The sequence below is a fragment of the Antechinus flavipes genome, chromosome 4 (genome assembly GCF_016432865.1).
Source record: "Antechinus flavipes isolate AdamAnt ecotype Samford, QLD, Australia chromosome 4, AdamAnt_v2, whole genome shotgun sequence".
Taxonomy (NCBI): domain Eukaryota; kingdom Metazoa; phylum Chordata; class Mammalia; order Dasyuromorphia; family Dasyuridae; genus Antechinus; species Antechinus flavipes.
In genome coordinates, this window is record NC_067401.1 from 476,176,391 (window position 1) to 476,197,799 (window position 21,409).

Here is a 21,409-nt window from a genome sequence, read left to right on the forward strand (position 1 = left end):
TTGACAAAAGCTGCTGGGAAAATTATAAACTAGTATGGCAGAAACTAGGTATTGATCTGCACCTAACGCCATATACCAAGATAAGGTCATGGGTTCATGATCTAGACCTAAAGAATGATATTATAAATAAATTAGAACATAGGATAGTTTCCTCTAAGATCTGTGGAGAAGGAAGGACTTTGTGGCCAAAGAACTGGAGTACATTATTGAATGCAAAATGGATAATTTTGATTATATTAAGTTAAAAAGTTTTTGTACAAACAAAACCAATGCAGATAAAATTAGAAGGGAAGCAATAAATTGGGAAATCATTTTCACATTTAAGGATTCTGATAAAGGCCTCATTTCTAAAATATATAGAGAATTGACTCAAATTTATAAGAATTCAAGTCATTCTCCAATTGATAAATGGTCAAAGGATATGAACAGGCAATTTTCAGATGAAGAAATTGAAGCCATTTCTAGTATATATGAAAAGGTGCTCTAAATCCTTATTGAACAGAGAAATGCAAATTAAGAGAGCTCTGAAATATCACTTCATACCTCTCAGCTTGGTTAAGATGACAAGAAAAGATAATGAGGAATGTTGGAGGCAATGTGGGAAAACTGGGACACTGATACATTGTTGGAGGAACTGTGAATGGATCCAACCATTCTGGAGAGCAATTGGGAAGTAGGTCCAAAAAGTTATCAAACTGCATACTCTTTGACCCAGCAGTGTTTCTGTTGGATTTATGTCCCAAAGAGATCTTAAAGGAGGGAAAGGAACCTACATGTGCAAAAATGTTTGTGGCAACCCTTTGTGTAGTGGCCAGAAACTGGAAACTGAGTGGATGCCCATCAGTTGGAGAATGGCTGAATAAATTGTGGTATATGAATGTTATGGAATATTATTGTTCTATAAGAAATGATCAGCAGGAGGATTTCAGAAAGGCCTGAAGAGACATGAACTGATGCTGAGTGAAATGAGAAGAACCAGGAGATCATTATACATGGCAACAACAAGACTATACAATGATCAATTCTGATGAATATGGTTCTTTCCAACAATGAAATGATTCAGACCAGTTCCAACGGACTGGTGATGGAGAGAGCCATCTACATCCAGAAAGAAGACTGTGGGAACTGAGTGGGGTTCACAACAGCGTTTTCACTCTTTTTGTTGTTTGCTTGCATTTTGTTTTCTTTCTCTTTTTTTCTTTTGGTTTGGATTTTTCTTATGCAGCAAGAGAATTGTGGAAATATATAGGGAGAGGATTTGTACATGTTTAACATATATTGGATCACTTGCTGACTGGGAAAGGGGGAAGGGAAGAAAAAAAATTAGAACACAGGGTTTTGTAAGGATGAATGTTGAAAATTATCCATGTATATATTTTGGAAAAAAAAACTATAATTAAAAAAAAAGTCTTTTGCAGGTTTAGCACTGAAGTCAATAAAAAGACTAAGAATTTGAGTGAGTTGGACTCAATAATCTATGTCAAAATGGTTTAATAGAAAAAGTATGGGATCTCGGGTCAAACCATGCTTTGAACCCAGTCTCTTCCCTGAATTATTTGTGTGAAGATGGGTGAGTCATTTTCTCTGTCAATTCTTTCATTATGCAAGCAAAGGGGGTAGACTAGATGATTTCTGTAATCAATCGGTCCAGATCATACTCCCTGTCATGGGGGCTTTCAAGGCTCTGTCCTGGGCTTCCTCTCTTCCTCCTTAATATGATGTCATTTGATGATGTCACCAGCTCCGAGGGATTCAACTGCAGTATCATCTCTATGTAGATGATTGCCAGCCTGAATTTTCAAACTCTATTTTCTCTCCTGAGCTCCAGTCTCTTATCATCAGCTTCCTTTTGGCTGGATGAGTTGTAGGTATCTCAAAATAGAACGTTCTTTTCTCCCACTAAACTTTCTCTGACTCCCCAATTTTCCTATTAGTGCCCCCATTCCTGCAGGCTTGCTACCCAGATGTAATCCTTGACTTCTCACACACAGGGTCAGTCTTATCCTTTTGTCCTGTGACCTCTGGGATGTGTCTCCTTCTCCCCACTCAAACTGCCCTCCCCGCAGTGTGGATCTTCATCACCCTTAGTCTGATCCTTCTAACTGAACATCTTCCCACTCTCATGTAGCATCACTCCCCTGCCAGAATGCTGGGCCTGGAGCATCCATCGGATCACATCGCACACACCCTTGGCCCCTTCTTACTTACTTACTCCGGTGGTTCCCTGGTACCATATGGAAAATGTGAGGCCACTTCTGTCGTCCCGATCTCACATCCCACTCCACTCACTTTATGATCTAGTCACGTTATCCTTCCGAACCCCCCTCTGCCTTCTAACTCTGGGCCTTTTCTTTGGCTGGTAATCCATGCCTGGAATACTCTCCCTTCTCCCCTCTCCCAAATCCCACCTTCCACAGGAAGCCTTTACAGCTTGCCCCATCCCTTCTGTATTGTCGTGTGCTTTCCTCTGTGATTATTAATTGGTATCAGACAGCCAGACAGACTAAATTAGCTTATTTACTATAGTAATATAGAAAGTTTTCCCCCAATAGTTTTTGACACACTATCTACTAAGTATATAGAGAGTCTATGGGAAAATTGGCTTAAGTTTTGAGCACATGTGAAAGAAAGTCCTCTTAATGGAGTCGTAAGGATGTTCTCTTTAGACGTAGTTTTTTGGTATAGTTTTGTTTTGGAAAGTCCTAAAGTTGCCTTTCCTCAATGTGTCTTATGATACAGACACTAGTTGTAATTACTCCAGTTATGGGGATACTTCTGGGATGTCACAGAAAAGTTTTAATCTTCCAGCCTGCAAAAGTTCTGAAGTCACTTGTAGTCAAGGGAGGAGGAGACAAAAGTTTCTTTTCATAAGTAATCATCCTTTCTTAAAAATTTTTTAATTATTTTTTGGTAATTTTTAATTTTTAAAATCTTTTTAATTCATTTTTAATATTTTTACCAATTTTATCATATTTTCTTTATTAAAATAAATGTTTATTTATTTTACAATTACACGTAATAGTTTTTCAACGTTTATTTTTAAAATTTTTGATTTCCAAATTGTCTCTATTCCTCCCACCCTTCCCTTACCCATTGAGGCAAGTGACATGATATCTATTATATGTGTTATTATTTATTGATTTATTGATATTATTTATTTATATCAATTTATTGATATTATTAATATATCTATTATAATATTATGCAGAAACTACTTCCATATTAGCCGTGTTGCAAAAGAAAAACACACACATAAAAAAACAAAAAAAAGTTTTTAAAATTCTGCTTCATTCTGCACACTGAGTATTTTTTCATACTCAGTGTCATAGATCATTTCTGATATGAGCAACTATGTCTTTCACAATTGACCATCCTTACCATATTCACAATCATTTTTTTTTGGGGGGGGTGATGCAATTGGGGTTAAGTGACTTGCCCAAGGTCACACAGCTAGGAAGTGTTAAATATCTGAGGCAGATTTGAACTCAGGTCCTCCTGACTTCAGGGCTGGTGCTCTGTCCACTGCGCCACCTAGCTGTCCCAAGAATCATTCTTAAGAGCTTAGTTGGAATGATTCTGGCTTTTTCTTCTCTAATACCAGACCCTCAAATTCACTCCCTCCTCCAGATTAAACCGGTTTTGTACAAAACTCACACTCTGTGCATCAATTAGTCACCAAGTATTTATTAAGCACCTATTATGCGCCAAAGCTTTGGTGTTTCAAAGAAAGGTAAAAACCAAGCCCTGCTCTCGGCGAGCTCACAGGCTGACAAGGAGAGAGGCGCTATTTGAGCAAAAGATGTAGAAACAAAACATAGACAGCATAAAATGGAGATGGCAGTGAGGGGCACTGGGGAGGCTTCCTGTAAAAAGCGGACTACTGAGGGAAGCCAGTCTGAGCTGGATTCTCCCCCTACCCCCTCCAACGGCTTTGATTCAGGAGAGAAGCTCTAGGCCTGGTTAAGCGTCGGGTTATACCTGGGATGTCCCACCACCTGAGAAAGCTGCGGGGAGTCCAGGCGTGATGGAGCGAGGGAGGCTTTGAACTGTGGGAAATCTTGGGGAGGACGGGGTGGAGCCTGCGGGCGGGGCACTAATCAATAGCAGGGAGCATGTACGGAGCCCTGCGATGCTGGCGCTCCACCTCCCACCACGCTCTCTTTTTCCTGTGCCGGTGAGGAAACTGAGGCAGGCAGAGATTAAGCGCCTGGTGCAGCTAACAGGCGACCGCGGCTGAACGACGACCAAGGCCGTCGGGATGTGCCATCTGGGGGTGAGGGGCCCTGACGCAGAGGGCGGGAGCAGGGACCGGCCGTGGGCAGGACACGCTGGGGGGCAGGGCTTCTGAAGCCGGGCTCCATGCCTTTAAACACAGCGCTAATTGGCTTTCCATAGAATTGTCTTTGTCACGGCAGAGAGGCGGAGGGGGGGGGCTCGCTTCACCAGATGTGGGGGGTCCAGGAACCCCCTTCCTTCGGGCATGAAGCCCCCTTTCGGGCCCTGGGTGCAGTGGTCCTCAGCTTTTCTCTGACCTCATGCAGGTCCCATCTCCCCAACTGAGAGCAATGGGCCACCGCAAGAATAAAAAAAAAAACCAAACACGCCCCAAATGTGCCCCCTGCGCCTTCTCCTGGGCAAGACTGGTGAGGCGCATCCCAAAGCAACCTCCCACCGCGGCCTGAACCTGAGAGGTCTGGGTCAGCCCATTTTACAGATGGGCACGCTAGGTCACCACGAGGATGGTGGCAGTGAAGACCTTTCAAGCTGAGGAGCTTTCTGCCTATGCAACCCTTCCCCCCCCCTCCGTCCCATTTTTTCAGATGGGGAAACTGAGGCCCAGAAAGGGGATGGGCCTTATTCAGATTCACAGGGACCGGAAAAGGCCGCGTCGGAATTTGAACCCAGGTGCTGGGACCCGGGTCAGCTCTCACTCTCCCTCCTCCCCCAAAGACCTTGCCGTCTTCCCAGGGGCGGCACTACGTGCTGGAGCAGCAGCCTCACAGCCTCAGCGGCCACAAGGATAAGCCCAGGGTCTGGAAGAAGAACCAGGAGGCGTGTCTGGAGCGGCACTAAGGGGCGGAGTCATGGAATTTTTCCATGGGGCAGTTCCCCAGAGAGGGGCGCGTGGGAGAGGTTGGGCTGGAGGCGGGGCCGTGCTACTGAAGGGGGCAGGTCACGTCGAGGGGCGGGGCTCCTCCTCGAGACCTGAGAAGGGAAGGCAGAGAAGGGCGGAGCCACAAGGGGCGTAAACAGGGCGCGAGCGCAATATTTGAGGGGCGGAGCTTCCGGGCACGTTCCGCCAGGGGGCGGGGCGAGGGGCGGGGTTTCGTCCGAGCGCCCTCCTGTCGTCTAGGCAACGGCGGCGCGGCTTCTTCCACGGGCCGCGCGGCGGGGGCAGACGCGGAACGGAACTGCGCGGGGCGCGTGGGGCACGGCCGGGGGGCGCGTGAGGCGTGTCACGGAGAGGGATCCGCGCGTGACGAGGTGCCGCGGGACGAGGCCGAGGGACAGCCATCATGGCGGAGCGGAGCCAGACCGCGTCCGAGGCAGGTCTGTAAGCGTGCGCGCGCGTGGCCGTGGGGTGTGCGTGTGCGTACCCTACCGCGGTCACCAGTGGGGAGGGCCGGCGGGGCGTTGGGGTCACGTGAGTTCATGCAGGTGAACTAATGGGGGGCTGGGGTCACACGAGATCATCCGAGGGCAGTGGGGGCCGGGGACACCTGAGTTCACGCGGGGAGAGGTAATGGGGGAGCGAGGTCAGGTGAGGTCACGTGGCCTAGGGCCGCAGGGGTCGTTGTCACGTGAGGTAGAGGGGGGGAGAGAAGGCTACTCTTGTGAGGTCCGTGAGGGAGCAGTGGGGTGGGGGGCTAAAATCAAGTGGGGTCACTTTTGGGGAGGTGGGATGGGGTCACCTGGGGTGGTATGAGGGCGCCCAGCATTCCCCAGGGTCCAGGTTAGGGCAGTGGGTGGGGGAGGGGCTGCAGCTTCTTGGAGGGGTGGGGGGCAGGAGGGAGAACAGATGGGGGGTTTTCACTGTCCTAGACTGGAAGCCCTGTTGGGCAAGGCTGCCCTCTGCTCTTTTTTGTATCCCAGGGCTTGACTGCTTCCTGGGCACATAGTAGGTCCTCAGCTGATGCTTGCTGAGCTTGTCGCATTATTTTGGTCTAATTCCTTCGAACTGACCGTTTCTGCAGAACTGTTTTTGTAACCACCGAGTTTTGTTTTATGTTTAATCATTCCATGAAGGGGGCCTCTGTGAGAACCACCATCAGCATTGACTAGGCACCTACTGTGTGCCAGGCCCTGTGTTAGGGGATGGGGATGCAAAGAACGGCAGAAATACTGTTCCTGCCTCCAGGGGCTCAGGGCCAAGGGTGCCAAAGGAGGGCAAAACAGGGAAAAATGAAACAATTCCTGACATGGGGGGTCGTGGACCCCTGTGCATCAAGCTTAAAAGTTTAGAAGGGCTTCCCTTCTCTGAAGTCCACAGTAAGCATTTGGTGCCTACTGTAGGTCAGCTAGAGGGTGTTAATAAAGGCTTGTTCACTGATGGACTAATGGGAGTGATGGGGGAGGGGCCTGCAGGGCCTCCTTTCACCGACCCCCTCCAGAGTTGCCTTCTCCTTGTGGTCCAAAAGAGAATTCCTCTTTTCTCTCAACCCCACCCAGCAGCGGGGACAAGTGGAGCAGTGCTCACAGCAAGGAAGACCTGAGTTCAGATTTCAGTCAAAGTCTTCCTAGGTGAGTGATCCTGGGCAAATCACTCCATCTGTTTGCCTCAGTTTCCTCACCTGTCAAATGAGCCACAGAAGGAAACAGCAGACTCCTCCAGTGTCTCTGCCAAGAAAACCCCGAGCGGGGTCGTGAGGGGCCAGACACCTCCAAGAGCAGCCCTGCACGAGTCTCTTAACTGCTGTCTGCCTCAGTTTCCTCAGCTGTAATTTGGAATAGCAGCAATAATTCTGGTGAGGCGCAAATGAGCAGGAGCCTAGTGCGTCTTTCCTTCCTCCTCCTCCTTCTTGGGGTCCAGGATTCCACGACCTTCCGGGTAGCATGTACCCAGATCCCCCCTCTCTAATCTGCCTCCCCAGTGCACCCCATTCTCTGCTCTGGCACCCAGAACCCCCTCACTTCATGCTGGCTCATGTGGGGTCCCTGTTCCACTCGGGGAACCTCTCCTCAGTAACCCGCTGTGGCTTCCTGACGCTGCCAGATCTTTTAGGCATTTCCAGCCTTCTTCCTCCCTCCTCGGGGGCAGTGGCCGGCTCCTAAGCGCGTGGCCATTTCTTATTGCCCTCCTCAGTGGCTCGGTGCCCCCTCCTGAGATTCCCTTCTGTCTGCTTGGCGTATTTGGTGGCCGCGGCACCCCTGTTCATTGGCGCATGGGCTTCTTGTGGACAGGACTGCGTTTGCAGAGACCCTGGGGTGCGGAAGGCTCGCTGGCCCCTCTCGGGGCCCTCACTCTGCAGAGGGGGAGGGGGGCAGAGGGGCATTACCTCGGCCATCCCAGCCGCCTGCGGCCAGCTAGAGGCTCAGCTTGGCCCGCGCTGGGGACCCACTGTGCAGGGGCTGATACTCCAAATGTTTTCTGCTCCAAGAACTCCCTTCTCCTTTGACCCGTGGGCAGATTAGGGGCTCCCAGAGCATTATTTGAACAGCTGAACGTACAATGACTTTTGCCTCTCCTAATTTCTGCCACATCTTCCTGCTTGCCCCTTCTTTACCAAGGGCACGTTTCCCAAGGGCCAGTTCTGGACATTCCTCTTTCTCTTCCTCTTCCCCTCCTTTTCCCTTTCCTAAAATAGTGGTTGAGATGGGTTTGTTGGGGTTTCCATCTGGTTAGTCAGTGCGCCCAAGCTGCCATCCCTGCTTGCTGGATCTGTCTCAGGGTGCCAAATGCCCACAAGTCTCTTATGGACACAGCCGGGCAACTTGCTCTTGCTCTGTTACTAAGGGAAGTTTGGCCGAGCGTGGGCATCTTTCTGTGCAAAGTTTGAGGCGTGTTGTGAACAAGAGAAGGAGTTTATGGAACAGGAGCTCCCCTCTCCCTCCTGGAGCCCGGAGGTGGTGGGGAAAGCAGCCTCCTTCTTCTGGCAGTTGGCAGAGAGCCGGGCGCAGAGCAGGGGGCTCGGAACACTTGACCCCACTATTAGTCTAGGCCCCAGGAGAAGCTCTTGTGTGGCTGGCGGAGCGCCGCCCGGGCCGCTCCTTCTCACCTGTCTGTTCTCGTATCCTCCCCTTCCCACGCGCTGCGGTCCCCTGGCTGTTCTGCACCCACGGCTCTGTCTCCAGTGTCTTCGCACAAGCTGTCCCCCAGCTTTAATGCTCTTCCTCTTCTCCTCCACATCCCTCATCCCTGGCTTTCTTCCAGACCCAGCTCAGCCTTCTGCAGGAAGCTCCCTTCTTCCCCCGCCCCACCACTCACTGTCCTCTCCTACCTACCTTGTCTACAATCTGGATGTTCTTTTTTGTTTTCCTTTAATAATATTTTACCCCCAATTACTTGTAAAAAGAAATTTAAACTTTTAAGAATTGAGATCCAAATTCTATCCCCTTCCCTTCCCTCCTCTGTCTCTGAGATGGTGAGCAATCTGATGGTGGTTTTGCAGGCTCAATCATAAAAAGCCTTTCCATGTCAGTCTGGATCTTCTTAATATGGACGTGGTCTCTTCCTGTAGAGTTTCATCCCCTCAAGAGCAGACACTTTCCATTTTTGTTATCAGTTGTGCTTAGCATGGCATCCAGTTGGAGCTTACTAAGTGCACACCGATTAAAGGTAAGGACAACTTCTTCCTTCTAATCCAGATTCTGAAAAGGCGTGGTACTTGTCTGGGTCACCAATTTGGACTGAAAGTTAAAGCAGAAATTGCTTTCTGTGCTTTTGTCACACTGGGATTCCTCCTGGGGCCCAGAGATACCCGAGTTTCCGGAGGGCCCGTGTCCACAGTGTCCATGCCCAGGCAGAGTGAGGGGCATGTTGGGAATCAAAGCCCGGATCCCACCCCTTCACCCCTTAGCCCCAGTTTCCTCCCTGGGAACTTGCACCATGCTTCCACTGCCAGGATCCCTTTCCAGCTCTCTTGCCCTTTGTGTGCTGCTGTCCTGCAGGCCTCTAAAACCCCGCTGTCCTTCCCCCAGGCCGCTGCTCTTCTCGGAGGGTCACTGACGGCCTTCGGTCACCTCTGTGCCAGCTCCTCACTCTCTGGGACCTGGAGGGAGGATAGAGTTGAGCATGTTCTAAGCTTCCTGAGTTTGGTTCCTGAAAGCTCTGGGGCTTGTTTCCAGATGAGTGAAAAGGCAAAGGGACCAACCAGCTCAGCAGCAGTGACAGCTGCGGGGGCCCTGGCTGGGCCTCCAACCTGCTCGGTCGGGTCTTGGGTGCTAGGAGTCCTCCAGGCGGGGCTACACAGCCTCATGCCTCGGGGGTAACATTTGGTGCAGGAAGGGGTTTAGAGTCTGGATATGGAGCAAGGGATCTTGAAGTGAATCCAAGGCCAAATCCCAGGAGCCACTTCTGTCTTTGAGCCTCAGTTTTCTTACTTGGCCAGGAAGGGACAGGTCTGGAGAATTGCTCAGACCCATCCGGTTGTAAATCCTTCCACCACGAGTATGACCTGTGGTCCATTCTGCAGTCCACTCCTCTTTTTATAGATAAAAAAACAGAGAGTCTGTTGGGCCCCCTACTCCTTGGAATGCTGTCCTTCCAGAGGGAATGGACCCACTGTGTGGATGGTTACAACAGAGTCTGCAGGCTCCTGAGTGAGGAGAAGGTCCCATCTCTCTATTTTGAAACCCCAGGACCAAGTGCAGATGGTCATCCCAGAGTCTTAAAATTATAGAGGGGAAAAAACGGAGGTTTGGTGGGGGCAGTGGGAAGGTGCCGGGGGTACCTTGGAGCCCTCCTGCTCAGGAAACTCCCGGGGCCCTTGAAGGTCAGGTAAAACACCTCCATGCTGCCCAGAGCGCTGGGTAGCGATGTCAAATGACCACTTCAGCCCTGATTTCTTCACTCTCCTTATTCCATGAATCCTTGCCATGTCCCACCTTTGCTACCTCTGGGCCTTTCCATGGGCCCTTCACCTCCCCGAATCCCCAGTTTACTTCCACGCTCAGCCTAAACAGTGCTGGTGCCTGTCCTGGAAGTACCTTCTTCCTTGCTTCCCCCATGCCTTCCTGTGGGCACATCGTCCCCTCTGACAGAAGGTGAGCATCCTGAGGGCAGGAGCGATTTCTTTTTTGTTTTTGCATCGCCACTTTCTGGTGCAGTGTCTGGCACAGTGTAGGCCCTTATCAATTGCATGAAAAAAATACTAAACTAGTGACTCTTTGATTTAAAGTCCTGGTTAATCTTTTTATAGGAATTAAATAAAAACATTAAGCTTAGCTCTTATATTTCCTAATAGCTTGAAGAAAAAATCATTTTGAAAATGTAAATCTATTTCTTTCTTTCTTTTTTGTCATTCTGGAAATATTTCTAGAAAAATCCTTAGAAATTTAAATTGTCCTTTTATCATTATTAAGCTTTCTTGTCCTATTTCCTGGAAGCCCCTAATTAGTAAACATTAAAATGTTTACATAAACATCCGGGATGATGTAGCCAGGGAGGATATTGTCCTAGCTTTATTCCAGCTTCTCCGAAACTGGCCTGGAGGCTTTCCTTCATGTTGCCATACCTCCATCATGCCGGTGACCGTCCTCTGGATGAAGTCTGTGTATCCGGCAGCACTTGAATATACGTTTGGCTTTAATGCCAGTCTTGGCTCAATGTCACCTTTGGTGAATGACGTGGGAGAGCTCGTCCCACTCAGAGCGCCAGAGGTTTCTAGTTTGTGTCCCGATGCCAACCAAGTTGCTTCTTTGCTCTTGAGTCACTGAGGAAGGCTGGCTCAGAACCTCCTTTCTCATTTGCAAGACATTGCATTTGTGAGTAGCCTCTCAGGCTGGTACCTTCATGGAAGGTGAGCAGTGGACGGCCCCCCGAGGTCCTCCGGGCCAGGGCTGGCTACTCTGTCCTGGCGGAGCTCGAGCCGAAGTTTCTGGTTCTAATCCGCTGAGCGTGTGGAAGGCCCCCGTGTTCACAATGGGGTTTTCTGGATGTGGATGTGCTGATTCCCTGGCTCTTGGCATCTCAGACTTAAAGTCCAAAATAGAACTCGATGTCTTCCTCCCCCAGCCTTTTTTCTGGCCTTCCCGTGCCCATCGAGGGCACCACAGACCTCAGAGTCCCTGCAGCTCCCCCTGCTGTCATGCTCAGCCCTCTCTCTTCCCTCCCCACATCAGTCTCATCTGTGGTCCACCTCTGGTCGCCTCCCCTCCCATTCAGGCCCCCATCCCCTCTTGCCCAGATGATCACAGTAGTTTGCTAATTGACTTCCCTGCTTCCACGCCTTCACTGTTCTGCAGGATGGATTTTCCTAAAGTCACGTTGACCCCCCAGCCTCAGTTCAGTTCCTCTTTTGCTTCTGGGACCATTCATTCGGCATTTAGAGCTCTCTGTAACTGGTCTTCTGGCTCCTGCCCCTGACTTTCCTTCTCTGGGCTCCTTATTCTGCATCTCCCCTCACGGTGCCTGGGGCACGCTGGCAGTGCGCTGCCCTCCCACTTTTGTCTGCAATCATCTGTGGGCCTGCTCAGAGCCCCTCCGTAGGAGGTCCTGCCAGCCCTTCCCTTGGGACTGTGAATCCCTCCGTTGTCTCCGTCTTGTTTGTCCTTGCCCTCATTAGAATGTAAGCTTCTAGAAGGCAGGGCCTCTTTTCTCGTCTCTTTAGGTCCCCAGACTTAGTGCAGTGTCTGAACCCGTGGTCATAGTACCAAATGTCTGCTGCCAATGGGCTGCTCTGTTTTTTCTTTTATGGGACCCAGGGAAGATGCAGCTTTTCAGCTGAAGTTTCTGCTGATTTCAATTTCTGCCCCATGTCCCTCTGAGGGGATCTAGTGATTAGGAGCCCTGGAAACACCAAACAGGAAATAGGGCCTTTCCCCTGGGTTCGAGGTTTATTGTCTTAGAAAATCTTCTTAGAGAAGGAGATTGTGTTGGTGTGAGCGCCGGTGCTTCTGGGGAAGCCTGCCCACTCCCTTCCAAGTACCTCCGTCATCTTTCTGGGCGAGGGGCGCTCTGAATTGGGCCCCCTGTGCTTTTTAACTTCCCCTTGGATTTCTTTCCACAGACTGGACTCTCGCTAGCAGCGTGAACTTTCTTTTACTTATCTTCCTTGTTGGGAGCTCGAACATTCTCTGGGTGGGGATTGTTTTTCCTAGGGATCTTTACCTTCCACGGGACAGTGTCCAGAATCATGCTTTGGCCATGCCGTGCTTGTGATGTACTTCAGCAGTGGATTTGTTGCTTTCTGAATCATAATCAGGCAAGAGTTTGCTGCCGTGAGCAGTGGACGGCCCATTGCCGCAGCTCCCCTGCCCAAGGGCCCGAGACTTTGTTTCCAGGGGTACCTGCAAGCTTCTAGAAGCACCTGTGTGACATCATAGATCATCTCCATGCCCAAGCTGCTCACTAAGAAGCCTGCCAGCCCTGATTCCTCTAATAATCTTGCTGTGGCTTAATGTGTCAAGCCAGCCTTCAGCCCCTTCTTGGGCATTTCCTGAGCATAAGCTTCCCAGACAGGCCTATCCCCCCTCCCTATGGGGATAAGCACCCTGGGAGACAATCTTCCCCTGGTGGGGGGCTCAGGCACATTTCCTACTGCATTGTGGTGTCCCGGATATGTTCCTCCACCCCCGCCTCCCTCCAGAATTTCCCCTTGGTCTTACTCTTGAATACTTTAACTGCCCAATAAGATTTGTTTGTGCTCTCCAGGAAATAGGTTTTCCAATACATGATGCCAGTGAAAGTAAGCTCCAGAAGGTGGAGAGGGGCTCCTGGAGCGTACCCAGGGACTGGACTCCTCACAATCAGCTTTCTAGGGAGCCTTCTTGGGCAGCACAAGTTCTTGGGAAAAACCAGCCTTGCAGGGCGGGGAGGGGGAGTAACACACAAACTTCCCCCCACCAGTCAGGGCCTGCTTTGCCCAGAGGGTCTCCACTGTGGAATGGTTGGGACCTCCACAGGCAGCTCCCAGCGGGGCCTTAACATTCAAGACCTCAGGGGGCAGGGGAGGCCCCACTTTGCCATTGATGAGCTGGGAGGAGTCTTGGGCACAGGGAAGTTATCTGTAAAATAGGGCCATAGAAATATTTCTCAACCCTCTTAGTTATAAACCCTAAAGGAGTACTTGACATGTAAGTTATCCATCTCATTTTTTGGATGAAGAAAACTAAAACAGAGAGGGAGGATTTGAATTTCGCCTATTATTTCCCCAATTATTTGTCACAGCTGGTCAGAATCAGAGCCAGGATGTAAATGGAGGCTTTTTGGCTTTGAGTCCTGTTTGGAAGAAAGTTCAGAAGTGGAACACTAAAGAAGAGATGGAAAAGGCACCTTCCTCTCTTTTACAGAAGGAGGGCCTGGAGGTGCAGATTCCACTGAATAATGCCAGATTTGTCAGTGTGTCAGTTCATTTTGTTGACCCCTCCTCTCCTGCTTGTTCTTAGGGGACAGAGTGTGTGGAGAGGGATAATTGGGAAATGTAGGCGATGTAAAATCAAAAGGTATCAGTACATTGTACGTAAACCACCCCCCCCCCCTCCAAAACAAAGAAGACTAGTCTCATTTGGCCTCTTTTAGAGCAGTTCTAGGGAAGAAATGGATCCAACTTCCATCTATGGCATACAGATGTGAGAACCATGGAAACAGACCATTTGTGTCTGTGCCATGGTGAGCTCACTCCAGGGGTTCTGAATGAAAACGCGGCGTCAAGTAGCAATGCCCCCTTTTTGGCCAAGAATGGATAAAAGCTTCTGTTCTTGCCTCCTCGAGGATGGGAGGCGACAGATGTGGAACAGGGGGTGCTGGTTTTGTTTAGGTATTTTCCTTTGTCACAAAAAAGCGCTAGGGAGATCAGGAGAGAGTCAGACAAGGACAAATCACTCTTGGGTGAGTGTCATTAATGAAATTTTAGGACTTTACTGAGAGGCTGGACAAAGAACCAACCCTCCAAGGTTTGGGCTGTTTCAGCTGTAAAATAAGAGGGTTGGGTTTGTTCGTACTTGGAAATCCCTTTCATTCTTAACAAAATTCTTCCTTGTTTTTCTCCTTATTTCTAGCTCTGCCATTGTCTGTCTGGGAAGCCCAGGGCCTAATTATTCACACTCGTTTTTTTATTTTTTATTAAAGCTTTTTATTTACAAAACATATGCATGGGTATTTTTTCAGCATTGACCTTTGCAAAACCTTGTATTTCAAAATGTTCTTTCTTTCCCTCCACTCCCTCCCCTAGATGGCAGGTAGTCCAATACATGTTAAATATGTTAAAATATATCACACTTGTTTTTAAATCTGCAAAAAGCAGGGAGCAGGTGGGCCTGCTTTGTTAGGCAACTTGGGGTGATAGTACAGATCAGTCTGGATTAAGTCCCGTTTATGGAAAGGTCCCAGCAACTTCAGGCCTGCAACAATTCTTAGAAGGCTTCAAGATTTTCAATAGCATTTTCTCATGTTTAATATTAGTTCCTCTTTGCAGGGGAAAAAAGGACAATAGTAGCTCAGGTTGGACAGTCATGGGTGAGCTGTAAAAGAAGTTCTAAATCGCTAAGTTCTCAGATCCATTTAAATATTGAATACCCCTTACTTAATTACACTGAATAATACCCAGTGACTGTCATCATTATTATTGTTACTTAATTCTTAATTCCCTGTCCCTCTAATGTTGGGGCAGACTTCACTGCATCAAATTGAGAATATCTTGATTTTATCAAAGATGTTTTTTGTGTCACTACTAAAAGGGAATTGATCCCAAGGGAAATCCGATGGCTCTCTTGTTGAGAGGTATGGTGTTAGATTTCGGTCTTGGTAATGTGGGATCCAGCTGGCTAAAAGAAAGCTCTTCCATATTTCATTATGGGGATTATCACCTTGGTTGCATTTGCTGATGATTTCCTGGAAAAAAGCTTTTGTCAGAAGCTGAGAGCTAAGACTTGACTTTTGAGAAAGCATGCAGGATCTTTGGAATTTTTGGTTACATGTAGTTGGGGTTTAACTTGAAAACTCACTGACTTGATGGGTCTTTCCTTGTGTGGGAGATTTTTCTGGTGGCGAGATCATTGTATTTTTAATTGATTGACTTTCGCCAGTTAAGGGAATGAATAGACATTTGAAATACTGGTTATTTTAAAAATTAAGATGTGACTTTCCTGAGTGCCGAGGCCCAGGGTGTTCTAACTTATTAGAGATCCTGGCTAAGATTCAAGTCCACTCTTTAAGAAGCAGCTTAGTGTAGTGAAATGAAGAGATTTTTGCTTCTAATCTGGATTCTAGGACTTATTTTGTATAAGTGAATGAATGAATGAATGAATAAAGAGGCCTTTATTAAGAAAGGCTTACTATATCCTTACACTGGTGTTAAGTACCAGACACACAAATAGAACAGCAAGCCAGACCTTGCTCTCAAGCATCTTATCTTTGAATGGGAGAACCAACATAGCTGGGCTGATGCAGTTTTAGGGAGAAAGACAAGGTCTGGTGGTCTCAGGGTGTAGCTTATAGAACTGAGAGAGAGGCAGGACCCCAAGGGGGTGGCGCAGGGCAGATCTTAAGGTTCAAATGGCAAGTAATCTGATTGGGCCAGAAAAGAGGGAGGGGATGAGACCAATATTCAAATGCATCTTCAGTGTCATTACTTTTCAACCAGTCATTCATTCCTGCATGGGTGCATATTTTTTGTGAGACTCATTCAGCTATTTATTCCATGTTTATTGTGGGCAAGTTATGATACTTTCTCTTCCGGGGTCTCAACATCCTTCTTTGTAAAATGGGAATCTTGGACTACTTGAACTCTAAGGGCAGTTGTAGAATGGGAAATTGGATTTAATGAGCTCTGTGGACAATTTAATTTTAATAATCAATGGTCTCGTGATTCTTAAGCAAACTTGGATTTGACCCGGGTGGGAGAAATAGGACATGTGGTGTTAAGATTTCTCTTTCAGGTTCACACTTTATCACTTTCTTTTCCTCTCCCTCATCACTCTTGAAAACATATACTACCTACACAGCCTGTGAGAATTCCTCTTTTCCTGTTGAGATATCAGCTTTGAATAAAACATGCTTCCAAAGTCTAGTGGTTTGGATCAAATTTATTTTTTAAAATAGGTTCACACAGAATCACAAAAATGGTTAAACTCTGTCTTCTTTATTAAGCTTAACGTCTTCAGATTACTGATTTTAATTTTCTTATATTATTAATGTTTTCCTTTCTTGTAAGCACAAAGTAAAGCATCCATTCTTTTTGTTTTCTCCTTTTCTGAGTTTGCTTATTCTTCATTCCATTTGACTTGTATAATAAAGTTCTTAGTCTGAGATCAGGAAGTCTTTTTTTTTCCCTTGGTGAATTGCAACAGGACTAGTAGAGCAAACAATAGTCTAGTCCTGAATGTTTGGCTATATGTGCAGTGGCAATGCAAACTCTTGAGAGATAGAAATAAAATAATTAAGTTTATGGACCGATACATAGAGTTTTTTATTAGTTGTTTTATTTTTCTGGTTATACATGTTTCTTAACTTTTTAAATACATTTTTTATTATAACTTTTTGTTAACAGTACATATGCATGGGTAATTTTTTACAACATTATCCCTTGCACTCACTTCTGTTCCTACTTTTCCTTTCCCTCCCTCCACCCCCTCCTCTAGATGGCAGACAGTCTTATATATTTTAAATAACTTAAGAGTATATCCTAGATACAATATATGTGTGCAGAAGCAAACAGTTCTCTTATTGCACAGGAAGAATTGGATTCAGAAGGTAAAAATAACCTGGGAAGAAAAACAAAAAAGCAAAAAATACACTCATTTCCCAGCGTTCCTTCTCTGGGTGTAGCTGATTCTGTCCATCATTGATCATTTGGAAGTGAGTTAGATCTTCTCTTTGTTGAAGATATCCACTTCCATCAGAATACATCCTTATACAGTATCATTGTTGAAGTATATAATGATCTCCTGGTTCTGCCCATTTCACTCAGCATCAGTTCATGTAAGTCTCTCCAAGCCTCTCTGTATTCATCCTGTTGATCATTTCTTACAGAACAATAATATTCTATAACATTCATATACCACAGTTTACCCAACCATTTTCCAATTGATCATTTTCCATTTTCTGGCCCCTACAAAAAGAGCTGCCACAAACATTCTTGCACATCAGGTCTCTTTTCCTTCTTTAAAATTTCTTTGGGATATAGGCCCAGTAGAAACACTGCTGCATCAAAGGGTATGCACAGTTTGATAACTTTTTGGGCATAATTCCAGATTGCTCTCCAGAATGGTTGGATTTGTTCACAACTCCACCAACAATGCATCATTATTCCAATTTTCCCACAGCCCCTTCAACAGTCATCATTTTTTCCTGTCATCTTAGCTAATCTGACAGGTGTGTGGAGGTATCTCAGAGTTGTCTTAATTTTCATTTCTCTGATAATAGTGATTTGGAACACTTTCATGAGTGGAAATAGTTTCAATTTCATCATCTGAAAATTGTCTGTTCATATCCTTTGACTATTTATCAATTGGAGAATGGCTTGATTCCTTATAAATTAGAGTCAATTCTTTATATATTTTGGAAATGAGGCCTTTATCAGAACCTTTAACTGTGAAAATGTTTTTCCAGTTTGTTGCTTCCCTTCTAATCTTGTCTGCATTAGTTCTGTTTGTACAAAGGCTTTTTAATTTGATATAATCAAAATTTTCTATTTTGGAATCAATAATGATCTCTAGTTCTTCTTTGGTCACAAATTCCTTCCTCTTTCACAAATATGAGAGGTAAACGATCTTATATTCCTCTAATTTATTTATAATCTCGTTCTTTATGCCTAAATCATGGACCCATTTTGATCTTATCTTGGTATATGGTGTTAAGTGTGGGTCCATGCCTATAAATACATATTTCGTCATGAATCATGCTGGGAGAGAAAAATCAGAAGAAGAGGAAAAACCCACGAGAGAAAAAAAGAAAAGAAAAAAAAAGTGAACATAGTATGTGTTGATTTACATCCAATCTCCATAGTTCTCTTTCTTTCTGGATGCAGATGGTGTTTTCTGTTATAAAGTTCATTGGGATTTCCTTGGATCACTGAACCACTGAGGAGAACCAGTCTTTCATAGTTGATCATTGCACATTCTTGCTGTTATCTTGTATGATATATTCCTGGTTCTGCTTGCTTCACTCAGCATCAGTTTATGTAAATCTTTCCAGGTCTTTCTAAAATCAGTGTGTTCATCATTTTTATAGAACAGTAGTATTTCATTATTTTCATATACCACAACTTATTCAACCATTCCCCAATTTATGAGTATCTATTCATTTTCTAGTTTCTTGCCACCACATGTGGCCCCTTTTCCCTCCTTTCTGATTTCTTTGGGATACAGATCCAGTAACGGCACTGCTGGGTCAAAGGGTATGAACAGTTTGATAGTCCTTTGGGCATAGTTCCAAATTGCTCTCCGGAATTGTTGAATCAGTTCACAACTCCACCAACAATGTATTAGTGTCCCAATTTTCCTACAACCTTTATAACATTTATCATTATCTTTTCCTGTCATCCTAGCCAATCTGAGAAGTGTGAAGTGGTACCTCAGAGTTTTTTTAATTTGTCTCTAATCAATAGTGATTTAGAGCATTTTTTCATATGACTATAGATGGCTTTAATTTTTGTCATCTGAAAATTGTCTATTCATAGCCTTTGACCATTTATCAATTGGGGAATGACTTGTATTCTTACAATTTGATACAGTTCTTTATATATTTTAGAAATGAGGCCTTTTTCAGAAATACTGGTTGTAAAATTATTTTTCCCAGCTTTGTATTTCCTTTTAATCTTGTTCTTGTTGGTTTTGTTTGTGTAAAAAAAATTATAATGTAATCAAAGTTGTCCATTTTGCATTTCATGATGTTCTCTCATTTTTCTTTGGTCATAAATTCCTCCCTTCTCCAAAGATCTGATAGGTAAACTATCTCTTGCTTTGCTAATTTGCATATAATATCCCATAGTTTCAGTATAGTGGTTTGAGACAGTGGTCCAAGAAGCTCATGCTAAAAGGTGATTAATACTGCCTTAAGCAGTCAGTTGCCCAGTTATATTACAAATATTTTTTCTTCTATTACAATATGTTCATATTTGAAATATTTTAGATTTATTTCTGCAGCATTTTGAAATTGTTATGATCATGTGCACAATGATTTTGGTGTTCCTGTAGCAATTACATAAAACTCTGACCATTTCTGACCAAGCACAATGTGTTCTTGCAGTCTCTCAACCTGTCATCAAATTGTTTCCAAACTGCCACATAGGTTCAACATTTGAGTGCAAATCAATTTCTAGCAGATGGTTAGATGGATGCATATGCCTTCATTTGCATTCTGTATACTGCACCAGAATAGCTCCTTCATTTCCTTCTGTTACCATGTAATTGTACCTCATTAGCTGTGTAATCATGTGATCAAGATGTTGCAAATGTTTGTTGTTACTCCACAAATGTTGGGCTGTATGGAAACTGTGATTGTTGCACATGCGTGTTACAAGCCATCTTAAAACTCTCATGAACCATCACAAACGTTCTGTAGAAATAAACCGTGAATGGCTTCTCGTTGTAGTATTAAGTCTGTTTTCTGATGTAAACTTACTGTCTGCTTACGTTGCTGTTCTGCAGTTTGGAGGATTTCCAAACTGGCTTGGTCAGCCACCTACTAAAGTTTCTATGAGAGTATGAGCCAGTGGTAGAAGAGAAGGAGAACCTGTTTCATGAATGAATGAAGTCTCTCTTTATAAAGATTAGTTTATATATAAATTAAAAGTGAAGCCATATATACAATTGTCCTTTTTTTTTTTTTTTTTTGGCTGAGGCAGGGTTAAGTGACTTGCCCAGGATCACATAGCTAGGAAGTACTTGTTAAGTGTCTGAGATTAGATTTGAACTTTGGTTATCCTGACTTCAGGGCTGATGCTCTATCCACTATGCCACCTACCTGCCTTGCAATTGCAATTGCAATTATACTTTTAACTGCCTTTATCAGTGCAATACTTGTAATTAGCCCGGAGAAAAATAACTGATATATATTTATTAGTTGTTCATTTTTGTTGATTAAGTAGCAAAAAGTAAAAAAAAAAAAAATTTCCAAACCCGGGAAGAAAATTCATAAAATTCTCCCACCATTTCCTATTACATCTCTGTGAGTAAGAGTTTTCATATTATCCTTGTTTTAAATCAAAATACAGAAATAAACTCTACATAAGGTTTAAGTCTTTTTCTAGTGTTGCGCTAACTTTGGAAACTTTTGTTCAAATAAAAAATTTGAACATTGAAATGAGTTTAAGTATGTTTTTGAATTAGGTTAAATATCTTTCAAGTTATAATTTATTTCATTAACATCTTATTTTCAAAAGATTTGTAAAATCAATTTAACATGCAGTCTTGCAGATAATAGCAAGCCTACAAGGTTTACTGTTATTTTTTAAAACTTTATAGAATTTCTCATATGAAATATTTGTAATTATTTTATAAGAAGAATTCTTATTTAGAGTTTTCATCGAGTAAAATTTTATATTCTTTAAGTTGTAATTACATAATAAATTTTAAGTTGGAGCTTTGGGGAGTTATTCTAGTTATTGTCAGCATGTAATGAATAAACTGAAAGAATATTATGAGTAGTAATACTAAATTGCCTTGGGAGGTCACAATACAACTTTTTTATTGAAAGGGCTTCTGGAAATAAAAATTGGGAATCATGCACTTATAAACCAACCTTTAAAACCTTTCATCTTTAAAAGCCTTCTAATATGTAGCATGTCTTTCTTTTGTGTGTGCGTGTGTATGCCTATTGGCTTTGAGTTCACAATGGAACATTATCCATATCACACTCCTTAAATATGGATACCTCCATGGTTTCTCTTCTGTTTTTTTTTTTTTTTCAGTGACCTCATCAGTTTCCATGGGTTTAATTATTATCTTTGTGCTGTTGATTCCCAGATGTACATATCCAGCCTGAGGCTCTTACTTGATGATCTCTGTTCCCCTATCATTTTGTCCTGGAAACATCTCAATCCAAGGGTTCTATTCTCTTTCCCCTCCTGAGAGCCTGATTTCTGCTGAGGATGCCATCTTGCCAGTCCCACAGGATCACGAACTTGGAGTCGTTCATCCTTGACCCATTCTTCTCCCCAACCCCATATCCGATCAGGTGCCAAATCTTGTTGCTTCCATATCCACATCATCTCTTGCTTCTGTCCTCTTCCCTCCCCTGGCCCAGCCACTGCTTGAGGTTAGGCCCTTGTAACCTTGCCTGGGTTCTTGCAGCAGTCTCCCTTTTCAAAAG

At 44.9% G+C, this 21,409-nt stretch overlaps 1 protein-coding gene across 1 annotated transcript in view; it reads left to right on the forward strand.

The window, feature by feature from the left end:
• Window positions 1-5,405: 5,405 nt before the first annotated feature.
• AGBL4 (AGBL carboxypeptidase 4) overlaps window positions 5,406-21,409 on the forward strand; it is a 713,485-nt gene continuing 697,481 nt past the window's right edge. Inside the window, 1 exon segment of the mRNA XM_051999731.1 lies at window positions 5,406-5,550. Within this exon segment, the coding sequence (XP_051855691.1) occupies window positions 5,517-5,550 (34 nt within the window). The 5' untranslated portion in view covers window positions 5,406-5,516.